The 23,934-nt window shown below is 48.5% G+C and overlaps 1 protein-coding gene across 1 annotated transcript in view; it reads right to left on the minus strand.

The window, feature by feature from the left end:
- The window catches only part of CYTH2 (cytohesin 2), a 30,813-nt gene extending 11,354 nt beyond the window's left edge, over positions 1 to 19,459 (minus strand). Inside the window, exons 1-8 of the mRNA XM_083376600.1 lie at positions 19,327 to 19,459; positions 15,095 to 15,242; positions 7,539 to 7,605; positions 6,894 to 7,012; positions 6,478 to 6,558; positions 3,896 to 4,008; positions 3,066 to 3,214; positions 1,970 to 2,081 (exon numbers count right to left, since the gene is read on the minus strand). Coding sequence (XP_083232726.1) covers positions 1,970 to 2,081; positions 3,066 to 3,214; positions 3,896 to 4,008; positions 6,478 to 6,558; positions 6,894 to 7,012; positions 7,539 to 7,605; positions 15,095 to 15,242; positions 19,327 to 19,345 — 808 coding nt within the window. The 5' untranslated portion in view covers positions 19,346 to 19,459. The remainder of the gene's footprint in view (positions 1 to 1,969; positions 2,082 to 3,065; positions 3,215 to 3,895; positions 4,009 to 6,477; positions 6,559 to 6,893; positions 7,013 to 7,538; positions 7,606 to 15,094; positions 15,243 to 19,326) is intronic.
- Positions 19,460 to 23,934: the final 4,475 nt, after the last annotated feature.

Consider the following 23,934-nt stretch of genomic DNA (forward strand, 5'->3'; position numbering starts at 1 on the left):
GCCAGGAATTTGGATTCCAAGCACAGCTCTTCAAAATTAATTCGCTTTGTCCATTTAACTCCTCTGAGGAAAGTGACTAGGCTAGCTTCTATTCCCGCACCCCCCCCCCGTTGCCTAAATATTGCTTCTTTTCTCGTTTCCTCCACCTTGAACATACAATGTTTGGGCCGCACAATCCTTCCTCTCCTCTCTACTGTCCATCTGTCCTGCTATGTCAGTTTGACAGCAGAAGGCCTGCAATAATACTTTACCTACAGCAAACACTACATTCTACTGATGCTCTATCAAACACCAAAGCACAGGAAAAGGTGATGCGATAGGAAACAGCCACATCCTTGGTGGTAGAACTTAAAAGTGGTTTCTCTCGACCAGCAATTGTGAAAGAGCCTCCGGTTGTTATGCTTTTAATCCCTTAACTTGTTCTCTGCTCCGAGCAAAATAAAACACTGCTACAGATAAGTCCTCGACTTACAACCACAATTGGATCTGGAACTTCTGTCGTTAAGTGATACAGTCATTAAGTCAGTTGTGACTAGGTTGATGACCATTTTGTTGTTAAGTGAATCATGAAGTGAATCTGGCTTCCCCCTTGACTTTGCTTGTCAGAAGCTGGCTGGGAAGGTCAGAAATGGCGATCACATGAACTTGGGATGCTGCAACCGTCATAAATGCATGTGGGTTGCCAAGCACCCAAAATTGGATCACATGATCTTGGGCACACATGAGCATGGGGACACCACAATAGTCATAAATGCAAGAACTCTCTGTAAGTCACTTTTAATAGTGCCGTTGTAACGTCAAATGATTGTTAAAACAAACAAGTTGTAAGTCGAGGACTACCTGTACTATTCTATCTCAATCTCCTGGTAGGGAATCAGGACTCAAGTGTCCAGAGTCCCATCTTGTCATCATGTGTTTCCAAGGAAGACTGAAAGCTGAGTTTCCCAAGGACCTCTTAGACCACATTACCAGCTTAGCCAATCGCTTAAAATAGCTGATCCCAAGGATTATAACATTTTTGACTCTATGATGCTGCTTTGGATTTCTTCTGGCTGGATCTGAGTTTACATTTGTGGCCTTGTCTGCTTTGGACCTTATACTGCACCTGGCCTACTTTGGATGGATAGGAAGCTTCCCTCAGGGTCCCAAAGCTTACCTATTTTGTGCCCCACTCTGGTCAAGAGTACTATTCCATTTTGCTTCAAGCTAGCAATGACATCATAAAGCTCCTTATCCAAGGAGGAATTCTTTGTCTACAAAGTAGTCCGAGAGTAGAGAATTATTCTACAATGTGGGTTTTTATCTACACTAATGAAATTGTTTTACGACAGAAGTTAAACTGATAGTAAGTAGTTTTGCTAATTGCCCTAAATAATGTGGAGAAGTAAAGACTGCATGATCTGACTATGAATCCCGATTTAAGCCTGGAATATTCCATTGTTTTAACTTCCTTCTCTCTCTCTCTCTCTCTCTCCCCCCCCCCCAACTTATAGATGCATCCAATAGGTTTGAAAAGGTACCAGCAATAACGGCGAAACATCAGACGCCAGAGATACGGCTTTCGGTGGCCTGACGCTGTGTTTTCAATTAACTTGCCTGCTTTTAAAAGGCAATTCACAAAAAAATCCCAGCAGACCCCTCTCATCATCTGTCAGAGAAGATCCACCTCAAGTGGGAGGTGGGGAGAAAAAGGGAGATCTCTGCAATTGAATGGATCCCCGTGGGTTTTATCTCTGGTTTATGGGAAAGGGAGGGACATCAGGGTGGATTTCAGGAGGATCCCTTTGATCTGATGAAGAGAGAGGTCATGCTTTAAATGACACAACAGGTGGGGGGGGGGAAGAGAGGAGAGTGCAGAGACGTGCAAAGATCATGGGGTGGGGTGGTGGGGGAGGGCAGGGGGAAGGGTAGCGGGGAAGGGGAGAAAAGGCCATAGTGTTTAAGGGGAAACAGGGGGCGCGCCTCTCACCCAGCTTGAGGAGCCAGCCCTCGCGATCGGGGTTAAAAAATGTGTGGGTCAAGTCGTTCCCATCATCCTCTGGGATCTTGAAAGGCTCATTACGGATGCTGTCGTACAGATTCTAGCGGGAGGGGAGGAAGGGGAGGAATTATCGGCAGGAATTATATTCCTTTCCAACTTGGCAAGAAAAAAAAAGGTACGCCTGTTTGAATTTCCAGGGCACAGTGACCATGCTCGGTGGACTATGCAATGGAGTGGATTAAAAAAAAAAATATACAGGTAGTCCTCGACACTGACAAACACTCGCAGATTGAGCCCAACATTTACGTTGCTAACGAAAACGTTTGTTAAGCGAAGTTTGCCCCATTTTATGTCCTTTCTTGCCGCTGTTGTTTGAAGTGAATTATTGCAGACGGTAAGTTAGTAATGTTAAGTGCATCTGGCTTCCCCATTGCCTTTGCTTGTCAGGAGGTCGCAAAAGCGGATCACATGGCCCCGAGACACTGCAACCGTCATAAATATGAACCGGCTGCCCCAGGATCTGAATTTTGATCATGTGACCAAGGGGATGCTTCAATGGTCGTGTGAAAAACAGTCATTTCCCCCCCCCCCACACTCCAATGCTGTTGTAACTTTGAACGGTCACTAAATGAACGTTTGTAAGTTGAGGACTACCTGTAATACAGAGAACGCACTTACAAACAGGAGCAAAACATTTAAAATGAACACAGGAGTATCTGCAGTTGCAGTAACAGCATTACGTTAAAACAAAGTATGAGAAAAGGGGAGCCCCAACCTTGGCAACTTTTAAGATGTGTGGACTTCAACCCCCACAATTCCCCAGCCAGTATGGCTAGCTGGGGAATTCTGGGAATTGAAGTCCATGGGGTCTTAAGAAGTTGTGAAGCCTGGGAAACCCTACCTAAAAGGATCTCAGAACTGCGCAAAGAACGTTTACAATGGTAAAAAAAACACAAACCACAACGGAAAAAGGTGGTTTTTTTCCTCCCTCCCACTAGCCTTCAAACGAAAATCACGTAGGCAAAAAAAAAACAAACAAAAAAAAAAACCCGGGCCTTGAATTCACTTTGCTAGAACTCCTCACCCGCAGCAACTCCTCGGGCAAGTCGCCCCCGTCATTGATGCCGCGGTTCATGGTGATGAACCTCTCGACGGTGGGCTTGTCTCGGACGTTGGGGTTGTGAAGGCTGGTGTTTAGCATGATGACCGCGAAGGAGAGGACGTAACACGTATCTGGGGAAGGAAGGGGAAGCCAAACGGAAGAACTCAAATCAGCGTTTCAGAGCTTGCTTCTGCGCACCGGAGTAGATGTAACGCACAGGATTTTCTGCTTGTTCAGTTCTCGTTAGAGAATTAAATCACTGCTACAGGAAAAAATGATGGGAGGGAACGTTAAGCTACAGAAGCGCAGCTCGTCATTTTGCGACTCTTTGGGGCGGCTCTGAATGTCGTGGGTACCTTATTACAGAAGAGGTCAGAGTCTTTAGACGGGACCATTTCAGGCTACTCTAGATCAGCGTTTCCCAACCTTAGGAACTTGAAGATGCGTGGACTTCAACTCCCAGAATTCCCCAGCCAGCTGGCTGGGGAATTCTGGGAGTTGAAGTCCACGCATCTTCAAGTTCCTAAGGTTGGGAAACGCTGCTCTAGATTACAATGCGGCAATGGGGAGACAGAAAGAAGAGCCGCAGCCTAGACAACCGCCTTGTAAAAGTCGTCTCAGCCCATCGGAGGAAGAATACGCTCCGCACGCAAATACCAGTGAACTCACAGGGAAATAAAATGGCAGGAACGTCCTGCTACTCGGTATTCAGAGTCTGATTCAAATACTGCCCACGTTCTTCGTTAACCGAGAGAACGTGGTTCACAGCTTAAAGAGCCCCCCCCCTTTCTCTTTCTCAAGAAATGCTGTACCTGTAGACTGAAAGACCCCTGGGTTGCAAAGACAGTACCGCTGAGCAAAGGCTTCCATCATACGATCAATTTTCTGGGCTTCTCCTGGTAACCGAAAACTCCACAGGAACTGCCTGCAGAGGAACGGGAGGCCATGAATGCAGATACAGGGGAAGTTTTCATTTGCCTACTCTGAAATACAGGTAGTCCTCAATTTACAGCCATTCATTTAGTGAGCACTGAAAGTTACAACAGCTCTGGGGAAAAAAAATGACTTATGACCATTCCTGACAACTGCGATCTTTGTAGCATCCCCCTGGTCACACGATTGAAATTTGGAGGCTTGGCAACTGGCATGTATTTATGACGGTTGTAGCGTCCCGGGGTCGTGCGAATCACCTTTTGCAAAGTCAATGGGAAAATTAGATTCACTTAATGACCGCGTTACTAATTTAACAGCTGCAGTGATTCACTTCACCAAGTGTGGCAAGAAAGGTCATAAAATGGGGCAAACTCACTTAACAACTGTCTTACACAAGAGGTTTTGGGCTTAACTGTGGTTGTAAGTCGAGGACTACCTGTATTAGATGTATTCTTTATTTTGAAAAACTAGGGATCCTACAGATCTCGTTATACAAATTGATTCCGTACCTGGGATATTTTGCATCCTGTGTCTTTCTATCCTCTTTCATTACTTTGCATTTGATTTCCAGCACTCCCTATATCTAGCAAAGACTGACGTGCTCCTCAATGTGAGAGACCACTCTAATTTTCCCCCCATATCTCTAAATCCATCTAGAAGTACAAATATTGCATGTTTAAAAAACAAATTCAAATTTAGGCAATGCATTCTTCATTCAGAGAGGTTGACTCCTTCCTGCCTTCGCTGTTTTTGTATGTTTGGTTTTCTATTGTCCTTCGTTTTTATATATTTTAACAACCGTAAGCTTTTTATATGTTGGGTGACGTATGCATTTAATAAATTGTTAAGATTCGTTGCAGTTAGCCAGATGTTCAGACTGGATTTGACATTTTTATCCACCTATCGAATCCTTCCCAAGGATCTGGGAGAGGCAGATGCTATTGTCTGATGATATCAAAGCTACTGTTCAGATGTTTTCGGATTGCACCCAATCACTATGGGTGCTAGCTTTATTTTCTTTTGTCACAGTTGCTCTAATTCTATTTGCAAGTCTTAGAATTTTAAGATTTTCTCCAGTTCTTTCTCTTCTGTTGTTTTCAAATGTCCATTACCTAGACTTCTTTGTTTTCTCAACAATTGTTAAGATTGGGGGATTACAATTGTTAAGTTTGTGGCAGATGGTTGTTTGTTTGAACTCCAAAGTAGTAGTAGTAGTAGTAGTAGTAGTAGTAATAATAATAATAATAATAATAATAATAATAATAATAATAATAATAATAATAATAATAATAATAATAATAAAGGTGGAAGGGACCTTGGAGGTCATCTAGCCCAACCCCCTGCTCGGGCAGGAGCAGAGCACTTTAGCTTCTTCATTTTCTATTACTTTGTATGTTTTGTGGTCCCATCAATTCTTGCTTATAGGCAAGTGGTATTTCTTGCAGAAATTCCCATGCATCACCGTTGCTACGCTGTCGTGCTGCTGTCTGTAGTTAGTCTGTGTGATGCTCTTGCTGCAGCTAATTAGATGTTCCACTATTTCTTCAGCTTCTTTGCAGAGACAGCATGTTGCTGTCTTCTCAGTTCTAGCTTTCTATGCATTTATAGGGCTTGGCCTTATGCATTATCATCATCATCCTTTTTACCTAGGACATATAACCTACAACTGGTCCACGTATAGCAAACACAGCACTATGCAGCTGACAAGTTTAAGAAAATATGGAAGGCCAAAGATCCCCACCCATCTATACAGGAAAACATCATGAGATAGTTAAGAAATGGGGTATAGTGATGTAGAGAAACCAAGAACAAATCTTGATTCAGTAGAATAAATGAGACAAATGGCAAAGGATGGCATTTTTCCTCTTACAAAATTAAAGGAAGGACTGTGGGAATTGATGCTCTTTCGTCTAGATCAGGGGTGTGTCCAACTGCTGGCCCGCAGGCCGGTTTCATCATACCGAAGCCGGGCCCACCCCATTGCCGGCAATGTAAAAAGAGTCGTGATACATCGCAACACGTCATGTGATGTGGCACGTTTTGACACCCGTGATCTAGAACAGGGATCCCCCAACTCCAAGTCTATGGACCGGTACTGATCTGCGGCCCATTGGGAACTGGGCCGCTCAAGTGGCAGGTGAGCGTGTGAAGCTCCATTTGCACAAGCAACGGGCGTACGCACAGAACCATCTCCTGCCCCTGCTGCCGCTGGCGTCAGTCCACGGAGCCAGAAAGGTTGGGGACCGCTGATCCAGAGGGCTCCGAGTTGGGTAAGGCAACAACAGAAGAGGTGGCTTCAGGCAAGCTCTGCTTTCTCTTTAGCAGGAAAAACGGTAAATTCTTGCTCTTAAATTTCACCCCTCAGCACAGGAACGAGAAGTACTGCAGCCAATTGGTTGGAAAACTACTGGAGCTAATGAGGACTCTAATATAGTAGATGGCTGAAGATTTCCAGACTCACCTGAGCGCTTGCACTAGGTTGAGGTCAGTAAATTCATGCAAATCAACAAAGGCATGGAGGACACCAATATTAAACTCCTCCCTGAATAAAAAGATTAAGAGAGCTTGGGTTAATCCTGCCCCTTTGAAGGCAGTTACTCTTACCATCCCAATCACTGAAATGTTTACCCTCTTTTCTTCCCTCATGACCTCTTCAATCTGCTTAGAATTCACTCTAAAACACTCAAGATTTGGTCTTTCCTCACTGGCAAGACCCCTCCTTTCTGAATAAATTTAATCTATCGCACTTCAGTATCTGTGCTCTTTCCCAGTGTCCCAGGAAGCTCTCTACTGTAGTTTAATCTGCACTGTGTTATCAACGGCGGCATCTTTCTCACGCTCTCATTTGCTCCTTGCATCTTTCCCATTCTTGCTCACCTCTCGCCAAGGTAGTCCCCAATGGCTGTCTTGTTGAGGCCTTCCCCTTTGTAGAGGAAGCGAGCAATATCCTCGGGTGTGGAGCGCAGAAGTTCATTTTCCACCAGGAATTGTATTCCCTGGAAAAGGCAATTAAGTCAACAACTGTACAGCAGACACACGTACGTTCCCACCCTCAAAATATTTTTAATTCAGAAATCTCAACTAGGTTAGTCAGTCAGTTTATTTATCTATTCATCCATCCATCCATCCCACCTTCATGATTTGTACAAAAATAACTCAAGGTGGCAAACGCATCCAACAGACCTTCATTCTCCTATTTTCACCACAACAACCCTGTGGGGTGGTTCGTCTGAGAGAGAATGACTGGCCCAAAGTCATTTAGCTAGCTTTCATGGCTAAGGCAGGACTTGAACTCAGTCTCCTGCTTTCTAGCCTGATGCCTAAGCATTAGACCAAACTAGCTCTCTAGGTACTTCAAATGGGTTTCCCGCCCTTCAATCATGTAATTCTGTCCCAAGGAGGCCTGGAAAAAAACAACTAATCATGATTTCTCATTCCAAGCAATTGTGTCATCAGGAAACATTTGTTTTCCCTTGGACAAATCTTTAGATATCATAACATGCAAACCGTTCACTCACTCACTTTTTTGGGATCCATGTTGAATTTCTTACGGCCCATCCCCATCTTCCGATTTCTCTGCAGAGTTTTACTGTCCAAGACAAAGAATCACATCTTTGACTCTTAACAGAAAGGGACTGCAACATTTAAAGCTCATTTAGGCTTTTGAATACACACACAGTCCTCGGTTAATGATAGTAATTGGGAACAGAATTTCCATCACTAAGTGATGCTGTCATAAAGCATGACATCATATGACCGGCAGGCTCTGTTGTCACCTTTAACCAAATCCGGCTGGTTGTTAAGACGAGGACCCGTTTGATTCAAACCATTCCCAGATCAGTCGCCACCCCCCACCCAGCCCCAAGTCTTGGAAGGTATGGGGCCACCTCCTCTACAAGTCTCCCCACCTGCCTATCTTCTATTGGCCACCCTGCACAATGACACCCCTCAAGAGGTGGTGGAAGTGGTGGTGCCAGGGCTAAAGCAGCAGCCTCAGCCAGCCACTGCTGGGCCTCTATTTCAGCCCCCCAACTCCGGCCTTCTGAAGAAACTGCAAGACGGACACACAAAATTTAGAGAAAGGTGTGCTTGGCCTTGGAAAGAAGGCCTGGCATAGCCAGAAGCTGCCTCGCATAAATCAAGGCTGGGCACAACTCGTCAGCAGCGGAAGGAAGAAGATAATGTAGGTCACGACAGGGCTGATGGGAGGGCTTTGCGCTGTAGTGCCTGGCCGTAGCGTGGAGCTTAAGGTAGCATTCCTTGGCGGTGGTGGTGGTGGCGATGGCGGCAGCAGTGCTGGAACTGACCTAGAGGTGGCTGCTGGGTGAGACTGCCGAAGGCCGAGGAACGCTACTGTGCAGGGCATCCAAAAGGGCAGAAATGAGGAGGAGGTAGGCAGGTAGAAAGTTAAGGTACCCCTGTGGTCATAAGTATGCTAAGCTGCCAAATGCCCAAATTTTGATGTGTGACCACAGGGGGCGCTTCAACAGCCATAATTTCAGGAACCGTACACACATTGCCACCACCGTAACTTCAAACACTGAATGAGTGGTGGTAAAAACCCAGGACTACCTGTGAACGCTACCGGCTTCAGTGGATGCTAAGCATGCTCTCGCTATCTTTCTTTATATAGCATTTTGTCTTTTGTTCATTTAAAATATACACTTTACCGTGCGTAGCAGCTGGAAAGATAATATAAATGGGAAGGACATACTTAAAAGGTAGATTTTAAATGGTAATGAGCATAGGCAACCAAATCCTAACTTGTTCAGATGCAAATAAAAACACATTATTTGAAAGGAAAAGGCTGGATCTGCACGATACAAGGATATACCCTCTCCATATGATATAGATTCTGGGGTCCTGCTGTTTGAAAGAAATAGATCCTTTCTGGCAACCGTTTATTTATTTTTTTCCTCTTTCTCAAGAATGATGCTACCTCACAATACCCCCTTGTTCTCATAATATCCTATAAGTAGCTACGAAGAATACCGTATATACTTGAGTATAAGCCGAATTTTTCAGCCCACTTTTTGGGCTGAAAAATTCCACTTCGGCTTATACTCCAGTCAACAAAAAAAACTTACCGAGGACTTGTGCGCGGCCGAGGCTTTGGTGCTTCCGGGATCGCCCGCACCTCTCCCAAGCCACCGCCGTCCGAGACCTGCCGAAGTTTGGGGAGGTGCGCGCGCACCTCCCCAAACTCCGCGCCTTGCCTGCCTGCTTCTTTCCGCAGCGGAAAGAAGCAGGCAGGCAGGGCGCGGAGGAACGGAGACTTGCCGACGTTTGGGGAGGTTTGGGCGCCTCCCCAAACCTCGGCAGGTCTCCGTTCCTCCGCGCAGAAATGCCGACGTTTGGGGAGGTTTGGGCGCCTCCCCAAACCTCCCCAAACCTCGGCAGGTCTCCGTTCCTCCTGCCGACCTTTGGGGAGGTTTGGGCGCCTCCCCAAACCTCCCCAAACCTCGGCAGGTCTCCGTTCCTCCTGCCGACCTTTGGGGAGGTTTGGGCGCCTCCCCAAACCTCGGCAGGTCTCCGTTCCTCCGCGCAGACCTGCCGACGTTTGGGAAGGTTTGGGCGCCTCCCCAAACCTCCCCAGGTCTCCGTTCCTGTTTGGGGAGGTTTGGGCGCCTCCCCAAACCTCCCCAAACCTCGGCAGGTGTCCGTTCCTGTTTGGGGAGGTTTGGGCGCCTCCCCAAACGTCCCCAAACCTCGGCAGGTCTCCGTTCCTGTTTGGGGAGGTTTGGGCGCCTCCCCAAACCTCCCCAAACCTCGGCAGGTCTCCGTTCCTCCGCGCAGACCTGCCGACCTTTGGGGAGGTTTGGGCGCCTCCCCAAACGTCCCCAAACCTCGGCAGGTCTCCGTTCCTGTTTGGGGAGGTTTGGGCGCCTCCCCAAACCTCGGCAGGTCTCCGTTCCTCCGCGCAGACCTGCCGACCTTTGGGGAGGTTTGGGCGCCTCCCCAAACGTCCCCAAACCTCGGCAGGTCTCCGTTCCTCCGCGCAGACCTGCCGACCTTTGGGGAGGTTTGGGCGCCTCCCCAAACGTCCCCAAACCTCGGCAGGTCTCCGTTCCTGTTTGGGGAGGTTTGGGCGCCTCCCCAAACGTCCCCAAACCTCGGCAGGTCTCCGTTCCTCCGCGCAGACCTGCCGACCTTTGGGCGCCTCCCCAAACGTCCCCAAACCTCGGCAGGTCTCCGTTCCTGTTTGGGGAGGTTTGGGCGCCTCCCCAAACGTCCCCAAACCTCGGCAGGTCTCCGTTCCTCCGCGCAGACCTGCCGACCTTTGGGGAGGTTTGGGCGCCTCCCCAAACGTCCCCAAACCTCGGCAGGTCTCCGTTCCTGTTTGGGGAGGTTTGGGCGCCTCCCCAAACGTCCCCAAACCTCGGCAGGTCTCCGTTCCTGTTTGGGGAGGTTTGGGCGCCTCCCCAAACGTCCCCAAACCTCGGCAGGTCTCCGTTCCTCCGCGCAGACCTGCCGACCTTTGGGGAGGTTTGGGCGCCTCCCCAAACGTCCCCAAACCTCGGCAGGTCTCCGTTCCTGTTTGGGGAGGTTTGGGCGCCTCCCCAAACCTCGGCAGGTCTCCGTTCCTCCGCGCAGACCTGCCGACCTTTGGGGAGGTTTGGGCGCCTCCCCAAACGTCCCCAAACCTCGGCAGGTCTCCGTTCCTGTTTGGGGAGGTTTGGGCGCCTCCCCAAACGTCCCCAAACCTCGGCAGGTCTCCGTTCCTCCGCGCAGACCTGCCGACCTTTGGGGAGGTTTGGGCGCCTCCCCAAACGTCCCCAAACCTCGGCAGGTCTCCGTTCCTGTTTGGGGAGGTTTGGGCTCCTCCCCAAACCTCCCCAAACCTCGGCAGGTCTCCGTTCCTCCGCGCAGACCTGCCGACCTTTGGGGAGGTTTGGGCGCCTCCCCAAACGTCCCCAAACCTCGGCAGGTCTCCGTTCCTGTTTGGGGAGGTTTGGGCGCCTCCCCAAACCTCCCCAAACCTCGGCAGGTCTCCGTTCCTCCGCGCAGACCTGCCGACCTTTGGGGAGGTTTGGGCGCCTCCCCAAACGTCCCCAAACCTCGGCAGGTCTCCGTTCCTGTTTGGGGAGGTTTGGGCGCCTCCCCAAACCTCGGCAGGTCTCCGTTCCTCCGCGCAGACCTGCCGACATTTGGGGAGGTTTGGGCGCATCCCCAAACGTCCCCAAACCTCGGCAGGTCTCCGTTCCTGTTTGGGGAGGTTTGGGCGCCTCCCCAAACGTCCCCAAACCTCGGCAGGTCTCCGTTCCTCCGCGCAGACCTGCCGACCTTTGGGGAGGTTTGGGCGCCTCCCCAAACCTCCCCAAACCTCGGCAGGTCTGCGCGGAGGAACGGAGACCTGCCGAGGTTTGGGGAGGTTTGGGGAGGTTTGGGGAGGCGCCCAAACCTCCCCAAACAGGAACGGAGACCTGCCGAGGTTTGGGGAGGTTTGGGGAGGCGCCCAAACCTCCCCAAACAGGAACGGAGACCTGCCGAGGTTTGGGGACGTTTGGGGAGGCGCCCAAACCTCCCCAAAGGTCGGCAGGTCTGCGCGGAGGAACGGAGACCTGCCGAGGTTTGGGGACGTTTGGGGAGGCGCCCAAACCTCCCCAAACAGGAACGGAGACCTGCCGAGGTTTGGGGACGTTTGGGGAGGCGCCCAAACCTCCCCAAAGGTCGGCAGGTCTGCGCGGAGGAACGGAGACCTGCCGAGGTTTGGGGAGGTTTGGGGAGGCGCCCAAACCTCCCCAAACAGGAACGGAGACCTGCCCAGGTTTGGGGAGGTTTGGGGAGGCGCCCAAACCTCCCCAAACAGGAACGGAGACCTGCCGAGGTTTGGGGACATTTGGGGAGGCGCCCAAACCTCCCCAAAGGTCGGCAGGTCTGCGCGGAGGAACGGAGACCTGCCGAGGTTTGGGGACGTTTGGGGAGGCGCCCAAACCTCCCCAAAGGTCGGCAGGTCTGCGCGGAGGAACGGAGACCTGCCGAGGTTTGGGGACGTTTGGGGAGGCGCCCAAACCTCCCCAAACAGGAACGGAGACCTGCCGAGGTTTGGGGACGTTTGGGGAGGCGCCCAAACCTCCCCAAAGGTCGGCAGGTCTGCGCGGAGGAACGGAGACCTGCCGAGGTTTGTGGACGTTTTGGGAGGCGCCCAAACCTCCCCAAACAGGAACGGAGACCTGCCGAGGTTTGGGGACGTTTGGGGAGGCGCCCAAACCTCCCCAAAGGTCGGCAGGTCTGCGCGGAGGAACGGAGACCTGCCGAGGTTTGGGGACGTTTGGGGAGGCGCCCAAACCTCCCCAAACAGGAACGGAGACCTGCCGAGGTTTGGGGACGTTTGGGGAGGCGCCCAAACCTCCCCAAAGGTCGGCAGGTCTGCGCGGAGGAACGGAGACCTGCCGAGGTTTGGGGAGGTTTGGGGAGGCGCCCAAACCTCCCCAAACAGGAACGGAGACCTGCCCAGGTTTGGGGAGGTTTGGGGAGGCGCCCAAACCTCCCCAAACAGGAACGGAGACCTGCCGAGGTTTGGGGACGTTTGGGGAGGCGCCCAAACCTCCCCAAAGGTCGGCAGGTCTGCGCGGAGGAACGGAGACCTGCCGAGGTTTGGGGACGTTTGGGGAGGCGCCCAAACCTCCCCAAACAGGAACGGAGACCTGCCGAGGTTTGGGGACGTTTGGGGAGGCGCCCAAACCTCCCCAAAGGTCGGCAGGTCTGCGCGGAGGAACGGAGACCTGCCGAGGTTTGGGGACGTTTGGGGAGGCGCCCAAACCTCCCCAAACAGGAACGGAGACCTGCCGAGGTTTGGGGACGTTTGGGGAGGCGCCCAAACCTCCCCAAAGGTCGGCAGGTCTGCGCGGAGGAACGGAGACCTGCCGAGGTTTGGGGACGTTTGGGGAGGCGCCCAAACCTCCCCAAAGGTCGGCAGGTCTGCGCGGAGGAACGGAGACCTGCCGAGGTTTGGGGAGGCGCCCAAACCTCCCCAAACAGGAACGGAGACCTGCCGAGGTTTGGGGAGGTTTGGGGAGGCGCCCAAACCTCCCCAAACAGGAACGGAGACCTGGGGAGGTTTGGGGAGGCGCCCAAACCTTCCCAAACGTCGGCAGGTCTGCGCGGAGGAACGGAGACCTGCCGAGGTTTGGGGAGGCGCCCAAACCTCCCCAAAGGTCGGCAGGAGGAACGGAGACCTGCCGAGGTTTGGGGAGGCGCCCAAACCTCCCCAAAGGTCGGCAGGAGGAACGGAGACCTGCCGAGGTTTGGGGAGGTTTGGGGAGGCGCCCAAACCTCCCCAAAGGTCGGCAGGTCTGCGCGGAGGAACGGAGACCTGCAGAGGTTTGGGGAGGTTTGGGGAGGCGCCCAAACCTCCCCAAAGGTCGGCAGGAGGAACGGAGACCTGCCGAGGTTTGGGGAGGTTTGGGGAGGCGCCCAAACCTCCCCAAATGTCGGCAGGAGGAACGGAGACCTGCCGAGGTTTGGGGAGGCGCCCAAACCTCCCCAAAGGTCGGCAGGAGGAACGGAGACCTGCCGACGAGCCGACGAGCCGCGGCCACACAGGGTATTCCTGTGTATTCAGGCTTGCAAAATGGCGGATCGAGCCTCTGCTGGCGGCAGAGGCTTGCAGAACGGCGGATCGGCTTATACTCGAGTCAATAACTTTTTCCAGTTTTTGGGGGTGAAATTGGGGGTCTCGGCTTATACTCGAGTCGGCTTATACTCAAGTATATACGGTATACTTAATTCAGCTCCCCAATCCACAACAGAGGAAAAATATGGTTTCCCCAAAGGCAAGGGAAGAGGTTCAGCCTAGTATTTCCTTCAATTAAGGCCGCAACCCAATAAAATAACGTTTTTGCCATTGACTTATGTGGATTTTGATAAGACTGACCAACTTTCATCAGTTAAAACCGTGCATGAGTACACACTATATAGCTGAAGCAAGCAGTATTTTCACTGAGTTTCAACTGTGCTCGCACAAATACTAACAGGCACCCTCTTTACAGAGGCATTCCTTCTATCTCCAAAATAAGAGCAGAACACTTCTTCAGATACAGATAGTCCTCATTTAGCAACAGCCTCATACAGTGACTATTCCCAGTTACAAAAGTGATTAAAAAGTAAGTTTTATGACCAATCCTCATATTTGCGACCTTTGCAGGTCTGTAAAGGAAAGGCAAGTTGAAGTAAGATTGCAAGCACAGTTGTGTTTCATTCTGCAACCACTTCACTTAACAAGTGAGTTGCTGGTCCCAGTTGTGGTTGCTAAGAAAGAAATACCTGTAGTGATAAGTTATAGAAAACTGTTGCTCAATAATGAGGGGTATCTTTAAAAAAAAATTAAAGGCACCCAAATTTTAGAGATTTCAAAAACACTTTTAGCGCCAATGGAAGCCGCATTGTTTGTATCACACATTGAATGAAAATCTCAAGAAGTCAAGGAAACAGCGGATAATTAGAACTGGCATATCCTGAGATGACTAAGTGACTGATATGTTCAGAGAAGACTGGAACAGTCTCGGAAAAACCTCTCTTGAAATCATGGTGTCTTGCTAGGAAAGCAGTCCTTAGACCAAGGAATCCCAATCTTGGCAATGGGTGGACTTTAACTTTCAGAATTCTAGTATGGATGGCTGGGGAATTCTGGGAGTTGAGGTCCATGTGCCTTAAAGTTCCCAAGGCCGAGAACCTGTGCCTTAGACCAGACATGTTAAACAAAAGGCCCGGGGGCTGGATCCGGCCCGCGAAGTGGTTTCATGCGGCCTGTGAAGCCATCCTGGAAACAGTGAGGGAACGGCCCCCCACTGCCTTGGCCCTGGCCCAGAGACCCCCCTTCTGTTAGAGACCCTCAGATCTGTCCCCCTCCTGCCCAGGCCCCCATAGGCACCCTTGATGCCAACGATGTAGAGCTGGCCATGCCTACCCAGTAGGCCATATGCACTCTAGCCACGCCCACCCAGTAGGCCACGCCCACCCTGGCCATACCCACCCGGCCCCCTGAGGGCAACCGCAATGCTGATGCGGCCCTCAATGAAATTGAGTTTCACACCCCTGCCTTAGACAATCTTCTCTAGAGAGAAGGAATCCCTCACCTTCCCTCATTGGCCTCCAGCCCCTCCACCTCATTCATGGCTTCGCTGAGTTCATCTCTCAAGCGTTGGATTTCCACCAGGAGCTCCTGCTTCCGTCGCCGGATGTTCTCCAACTCTAGCCTCTCCTCTGGTGTCAGATCTGGAGGCACTGCAATGGAAGGAAGGAAGGAAGCAGACTTGAAGAAAACATACTCCTCTTTGTCACTTTGAACCATCAGAGAAAGCCAGAGGTGTCTTTTCCAATCATGCCTCCATTTCAGGAACTTGTGACAGTGTCACATAATCAGGAGGAGACATAGACAAACAGCAGCTGCTTAGCAATTGCTCAGAGTTCCAACAGACCTCCCCAGAAAAGGTACTTATGATTCCGTTCCAATGGCTGGTTCTCTCCCACCCCCAGTCACATGATTCCGATTTATGATGTTTTGCTGAAAATCGGCATTTACTTCTCATTTTCACACACACACACACACACACACACACACACACACCAGTTGTAAAATTGGGCCGGTCGCATGATGACTGGTTTATGACTGTCGTCACAACTTGAGACCACAATGGGCAGGATCCATTATGGTTGTATATCTAGGACTACCAATATGTGTATTAAGTCCAACTTCCTACTCAGATAGTATCAGCTCTTCAAGGTAGACCAGATCTGTTTCAGATTCCACAGGGCTTCTTCAGTCATGGTTGACTGTGAAGAGGGGGTGTAGATTGGTTCTTCGAATGTCACTGAAGGAGAGCTTCAGAGTTTGGCCACAACAGCTCTTTATGAGAAGACCATAACATAGGGGTCTCTCGTGGGTTTGAGCACCAGGAGCCGAAAGAGATGACATCTTTGCTCTCAGTAGCAGCAGAATTTTTCCTAAAGACATTAAGCCAATCAAACTCACTTTAGAATCACATTCAGAAACTTTCATTTCACCATTTCATGGATATTGGAGACCTTCAAAATGGCAGCCTTAATTTGACCACCTGGTGAGTTTCACTTTCGTCTTTGGATTTAAGAAATTTTAAGCACAGAATTTAAAATAATATACAATTGGCAAAAAAACAAAAAAAAAAGAAAAGTTTTAAATGGATTGGGAGACCAGAGTGTTTATTTTTGCTATAAGAAATGAAAAACTCTATAAATATACTCATAGGAAATGACTTAAACAAAACTAATGAACACTACAGGGAGTTTGTTGTAAGCTGGCCAGAGTCACTTTTGTGAGATGAGAGGCCATATAAATGTTAATAAATAAAAGTCCAGGCAGAAAAGGCTTTAAATGGGTAAGCCGGGTATAACCTTATCTTAAAAGAGCTTTTTGAAGCATGAACTGAAATATTAATAACTAATACCTCAGAAAAGATAGGTTTCAATGGAGAAACCTTTAGAAGATGAGAAACTTTTTTTAAAAAAACCCTTTACTTGACATACACATTATAGAGTTTGAAGGCATGGAAAATAAAAAAACTGATATTAACAAAGTGGGAATATGTAAGACAAATTTTTTTGGATCTGAAACAGCTGTGGCAAAAAAACCTGGACAATGCCTCTTTATGGTATTTCCAGAGTAGGCTAATGGAAGATTTGAAAACTCCATTTACATATCAAAAAGTGATGATCAAATCCAATATGCCACAGGAATGATTTAAAGGTCAAGACTTCACAGAGCAAAGAAGGAATATAAAGTTGGACTATTTGACCAGGGATAAGCTGCTTGTTTGATATTTCTATTAAGTCCTAATGGACTTTTTTGTTGAACTTGGATTGAAAAGATGATTTCTTGATTACATATTAATAAAAGTTAGGCTATGAGTTTTTGTTTTTATCTGTAAGTTTAAAAGAGGATGAATTGTTGTTGTTGTTGTTAGTTGCGAAGTCGTGTCCGACCCATCGCGACCCTATGGACAATGTTCCTCCAGGCTTTCCTGTCCTCTACCAAGGGGATGAATAGCCAGTATATTAGCATATGCCTGATGTGACGGCTGGAAGCTACTTTTTAATTATTGTCGTTGTTGCCTTCTTTTTTTTCTTTTTCCTGCATCTTCTGAACTTTTATTTTCCCTTTTCTTCTAGCTTGGTTTGTATTGATTTTTACTATGCTTATTAAAACCCTCAATTAAATTATTAACAAAAAAAAGACACAGATTTCACAGGAAGTCTAAAACTACATTTTATTGGGATAGGCTGTAAACAACAGAATCTTGCAAGTTTTGCTGTGTTTTACTTCTCCTCCCTCTTATATTCCAGTGAAATTTTTGTTTATTTATTTTTATTATTAGACTTATATACCGCCCTTCTCCCGTAGGACTCAGGGCGGTTCACAAGGTTTTTAAAAAACAATACAACAAATTACAAAAATTAAAAACAATTAAAATGATTACACTAACCTTGAACTAAAAACCCAATTACAATTAAAATACAGTGAAATCAGTGAAGAACTTGCCTGAGTCTCTTGCCAATACCATCTTGCTTCCCAGAGCTTAAGGAATGTTTCAACCTTATTAGCTTATATAATAAGCTTGCCTGTATCCTTAAAGTTATCTCTTCAGCTTTCTATGTTAGTGTTTCTCAATCTCAGCAACTTTAAGATATGAGGAGTTTATCTCCCAGAATGGGGAGGTGAAGTCCACACATCTTATATGGTAGCTGCTGAGGTTGACAAATACTGGTCTATAACCTGATCCAAATGAAAGCATCCCTAACAGGTGGTGGTTAAGCCATTGTATGAACTCATGCACCAATGGGAAGCTCCTTGCACTGGTTTCACTGTCCAATCACTCTTGCTATGAGGAATTTTTCCTAGCATCCACTTGTATCTCTCTGCTTTGGGCTAGACAAGTCCATGCAATGCCACTCTTCAATGTTGTATACTTTATTCATCATCCATGTTGTTTACATCAAAGTCCTCCTTCCAGCTAGGACTTATGACCAATTTAAAACAATTCCAATCTTGTTTAGCAGATGCAAGCTTTAAAGTGGTTATTCAAGATTCATTTACAACGTGTGCGTAAGAGGAACCAAGCTGTCAAGAAACTGAAGTTCACAGGTCCAAATGTTGATCTCTGGACATTGCCTTTGAGTCATTAACACTCACATACTCTACTTCACAGGGTTGTTAAAAGCAGGAAATGAGATGAGAAGAGAATCAGGTATGCCCTTCAAGAGATATAAAATAATAAAAAAAACTATGCAAAAGCCACTTCTAGTCTAGCATGTCCAGCTGTCAGCTCAGAGGCGCACCCTGAAAAAGAACTTATAATGAAGACAGCCTTGCATATGCACATACAGTCCTCTGAGTAATTCTTATTTTATTGAAAATGTAAGGAACCCAGAGGCAATGAAAATCTGAAATATTCCAACACATAAATCATATAAAAATTTTTTAATTAAATTTATATGCCACTCATCCCACAGTTCAAGGCAATTCTGGACAGCCAATTCACCTTAATAAAAATAATTATTATAACGAGTTATGCCCAAGAGCGGTTTTAACCAAGACTTTTTAAAGCAACCCTTGGCAGCTGACACACATTTGAATTAAATAATATTAATAAATAACTTGTAATACTGTTAGCAGGGGTAACGTTAAAAATAAACAGAACGAGTGTCTATGATGTACAGTATTAAGAGACAATTCTCTACCCCTTCCCCTCGCAGCATGGTTGGATCCAATCAAAAATTGCCCCTTCCCTCCGAAGAATGGTACAGCTTCCCATTTAAATTATAACGGTGCTTTTTAGAGCAGTCTCATCAATTTCCTCAATAGGTTGCCAATTCTCACCCTTCTCCATCTCTTTCGGTAGCCGCTTAAACAGACCCATCCCATTTTATCTAATTGGAAGTCGCAAACAATGGTACATTCCACCCTCCCTCCTGTCATGGTATAGCCTAAAAATCCCACCACCACCCCTTGCCCGATTCACGTAATGGTACATCTTAGTGGATGGAATGCGTCGGATACCTATCGTTAAATTAATAAAATGCCGATTTCCCCCTTTTTTTTTTACTATGGAATGGCCTAACCCGGCATTCCCCTTCTATTTTCCCATGGTTTACTCCAGCCTCACCCCTCTTTGTAAGGATCAGCCCCGCCCCCTACGCAACTGGTACTGAATGGCTCAGTCCACCCACTCTGTTTTTCCTATTGTAGTTATTGGGCGGGTCTCGTAATGGCACTATCTGCCCATTTATCTCCCCTCTTTAAGCTTCCCAATGGAAGAGTCTTAGGGAGCCTTACCATAGATACCGTCCTCCATGACGACCAGAGTGCCCCCAAACAGGGCCAAGGGGAACCCCAGTTTCTTCTTGTCTCCTTTCTTCGGGGCTTCAACAAGCAATGCCCTCCTTCAGCAGCCGGGTTCTAAACTGAAAGGAACGCCTCTAACGAAAAGCGTAGCCAATAGGAAAGAAAAAGCTCGAGAACTGCCACCTAACAGCCAGGAGAAGGAACCAATAGAAAGGAAGTTCTCGTAAATTACATGTACACTCGTAGCAACCAATAGGCATCCTCGGCATGATATTGACAGGAGAGTTGTTCAATGAAATCTTACACTAGCCCACCTGATCCTTTTTTTGTGGCCTTGTACTCGACGTACTTTGAGCCGGTCTATCCTGGGCACGTTTCAACGAAGATATAGGAATTATATAGAGTCATTAGAGCAGGGGTCTTCAAACTTGGCCCTTTTATGATTTGTGGACTTCAACTCCCAGAATTCCTCAGCCAGGCATGCTGGCTGAGGAATTCTGGGAGTTGAAGTCCACAAGTCATAAAAGGGCCAAGTTTGAAGGCCCCTGCATTAGAGCCTTTATTCAATTGATTGTGAAAGGATATTTCTTTTCTCTGATGCCCAAACGAGGACTCCGTGATTTCGATCCAAACAGCAGCAACTCCTACTTTTTGCTCCTGAATTTCATTTCCAGTTATTCTAACTTGCAGTTTTCATAAATGGGCAGCTTTTGTCTCTGTCCAAGTAAAAACAGATGATATTCATCTAGAGGTCGGCCTCTTTTGTACGTTTATGCACACCGAACGACTTAACACGAGTCCTGTCCTCATTGCATAACTGTCAATCAAGATGAGTGAAGCGTAAGCAACCCAATCGAGACTGGCTACTGTATATGGGCTGCAAAAATAAAAATAAAAATAAATAAATAAATCCTGCTCTTCAGGAGATGCGGCACAGGACAGGGATTTTCAGCCTGAGCAACTGAGACGGGTGCGCTTCAGCTCCCAGAATATGCTGGCTAGGGAATTCTGGGACTTGAAGTCCACAAGTCTTCAAGTGGCTCGGGTTGAAAAAACATTTTGAGTTTGGTGCTGTCACTTTGCTGCCATCCTGTGGTCAGCTGGAATTTAGCAGCCCAAATTCCATAGGCCTGCCAGAATCATAGGGCTCATATCTCACCAGGTAACTTACTTTTAGATGCCACATCGATTGAGACTTTTCCCTTTATCTCATCCCCATCCTGCAACTGAGATGCCTTAAATCATCTTTAGCTATTCTGGTGTTAAAATCACGCTTTTCCTTTTCTCTTGACGCAAGGTTTGCTGTGGACACTTATCAAGCACAGGTCACCACTTGGAAACCCAGGTTGAGTGCTAACACTAGACCTGCGTTTACCAAACTGAACCCAAAGCACAAAGATGAGTTTCAACTGGGAGAGAGAGACAGGCACCTCCAGCTAAGGCTGATTTTATCCCCAAGGAGTGCACTACAGCTACTGTAACTTTTCAACCTTTTCACAGATTGTACCACTTTTAGGACATGATAATATTCGAGTACCACCAGTGCTTAGCAAGGTCTCCAAAACCTGATGACTTTCCTCTCTCCCTTTCCTCTCTCTTTCACAGCCTCTACGCCAGGGGTCTTCAAACTCGGCCCTTTTATGACTCATGGACTTCAACTCCCAGCATTCCTCAGCCAGGTATGCTGGCTGAGGAATTCTGGGAGTTGAAGTCCATGAGTCATAAAAGGGCCGAGTTTGAAGACCCCTGCTCTACGCCTTCGTTGATCCCTCTGCTTCTCTCACAGAAGCCTCTCCTCCCTCTCTCTTTCTCCGTCCCCTTCTCTTTCCCTGTTTTCTTTTTTCTCTCTCCCTCTCCTGCCAAAATCTCCTCCTTTTATATCCTCTCCTCTCCTCTCTCTCCCCTCCTCCTCCTCTTTTCCTCTCCCGGATGCGCCACACTCTGGGGCTCAGGGAGAGCTCCAGTGTCGGTCGCTACCCTGGTCTCACTCCCCAATGCAGTCACCAACACCTCGACTGGCCATTGCACACAATGCTAATCAGCTGGAGCTGTGTGCACTGATCCTGGGGCCTCAGCCGAGCCCCGGCAGCCCTGCAGCTCCAGATGACTCTCTCACCCCGAGGCCTGTCTGCTGCTCCCAATGATAGCAGAGGCTGCCAGAAGTGAAGATCAGCTGGAGCTGCAGGTGCCAATCCTGGGCCCTCAGCAGAGCCCCAGTAACACTGCAACTCCAGTTGATTCTCCCCCAGGCCTGTGCAGTGCTGGCGCCACTTCAGCACATCAGCACTGCCACCATTTCAGCTCATCCCCCCCGCTACACTTGTCTAGGTCGCGTACCACCTCCCAGGTGCCGAAGTACCACCAGTGGTACGCGTACTGCTGGTTGAAAAGCCCTGCTGTAGTCCTCCTTCAGTGACCATTTGTTCAGCGATCGTTTGAAATTATGATAATGTGGAGATTTGAAACTGTTCCTTGAAAATGTGGCCTTCGCAGCATCCCGGCAGTTATGTAAGAACGATTCAGGCACTTGGCAACAAGCTTGCAATTAGGACATTGTAGTGTGCCATGTTCATGTGATCACTATTTGCGACCTTCACGGCTAGTTTCTGACAAGTCAAGTTAATGGTGAAACCAGCAGGAAGTTGCAAATGGGTATCACATGACCACGGGACAATGCAATTGCATGGGATTTGGCTAACAACGATAGTTACAACTGCCATCATAAGTCAGTGTGGTCATATGACATTGTGCTTTACGACTGTCATGCAGTGACAGAATTGGTGGCCCTAATTACCATAGTTTATATTATTTATTTATTTTATTAAATTTATATACCGCCCTATTCCCATAGGACTCAGGGCGGTTTACAGGGAAAATTAAAAGCATAACATACAAAAATTAAAATCAGTTAAAACAATTAATTAATTCAAGTCCCCGAAATTTAAAACTAAAACTCAATTAAAAATTAAAACCCCTCAGTCTGGGCCAGACAGCTCGAAGAGCCAGGTTTTCAGGTCCCGGCGAAATGAACGAAGGTCGGGGGCAGTCCTAAGTTCCGTGGGAAGTTGGTTCCATAGGGCCGGCGTGCCCACAGAGAACGCTCTTCCCCTGGGAATAACCCGCTGGCATTCCTTAACTGGCGGTACCCTGAGAAGGCCCTCCCTGTGGGAGCACACAGGACGATGGGAAGTTGATGCCGGCAGCAGGTGTTCCCTTAGATAATCCGGACCCAAGCCATTTAGAGCTTTATAGGTCATTACCAGCACCTTGAATCTCACCCGGAGGGCAACTGGAAGCTAATGCAGCTCGCGGAGAAGAGGTGTTACACGGGAGTATCGGGAAAATCCCATCACAACTCGCGCAGCTGCATTCTGCACCAGTTGAAGCCTCCGAGTGGTCCTCAAGGGCAGCCCCATGTAGAGAGCGTTGCAGTAGTCTAGCCGGGAGGTCACGAGCGCATGGGTGACTGTGCGTAGGGCATCTTGGTCCAGATAGGGCCGCAGCTGGCGCACCAGGCGAACCTGGGCAAAAGCCCCCCTGGTCACAGCTCCTATATGGTCTTCAAAGCTGAGCTGTGAATCCAAGAGGACGCCCAAGTTGCGAGCCCTATCGACGGGGGGGTAACACCTCACCCCCCATCATTAATGATGGAACAGCCTGGCTAACCCGAGATGCCGGTATGCACAGCCACTCAGTCTTGGCAGGATTGAGACGAAGCCTGTTTCTCCCCATCCAAACCCGGACCGCCTCCAGGCAACGGGACATCACGTCGAGTGCATCACTGGGTTGGTTCGGGGTGGAAAGAAAAAGTTGGGTATCATCAGTGTACTGATGATACCCCACCCCGAAACCATGAATGAGCTCACCCAGTGGTTTCATGTAGATGTTGAACAGGAGGGGAGAGAGGACCGACCCCTGAGGGACTCCACAAACGAGAGACCTCGGGGTGGGCCTCTGCCCTCCCATCAACACTGACTGCGAGCGGCCCAGGAGATAGGAGGAGAACCACTGTAAAACAGTGCCTCCCACTCCCAACCCCCTGAGACGCCGCAGTAGGATACCATGGTCGATGGTATCGAAAGCCGCTGAGAGGTCTAATAGGACTAGGACAGAGGAACATCCCCTGTCCCGAGCCCACCAGAGATCATTCACCAGCGCGACCAATGCTGTCTCCGTGCTGTACCCGGGCCTGAAACCCGGGTACAGCCTGAAAGTTAAGCCAGGATTACCTATATAAGGTCGCTGTTGTTTCTGCGAAACAGGGCTATTGCTGTTGGGAAAAGAATGCCAGATTTTGTCTACTCCACAGGTTCTTTCTGGACGCTGCTGCTGGTTGTGGCTGTGCAGTTAGAGCTGCTATTCTCTTGCAGAATTAGTCAAGGACAGAGACTGCTCATTATCGGATGCTCCCTCCCTTGTGTTACCTTGCACTGCTCAGCAGGCTTTTTATTTGTGCCATGGGCTCTTGTGTGACATGGGTTTACCTCTACTTAAGAAGAGTGCTAGACCCGTGTTCCGAAATAGCTCATTTGACAGGTCAGAGTCACAGATGCCGCCCCACATGCACATATAAGGGAGAACAATGGGAGAAGCAAAGCC

The sequence above is a fragment of the Vipera ursinii genome (genome assembly GCF_947247035.1).
Source record: "Vipera ursinii genome assembly, chromosome: Z".
Taxonomy (NCBI): Eukaryota; Metazoa; Chordata; class Lepidosauria; order Squamata; family Viperidae; genus Vipera; species Vipera ursinii.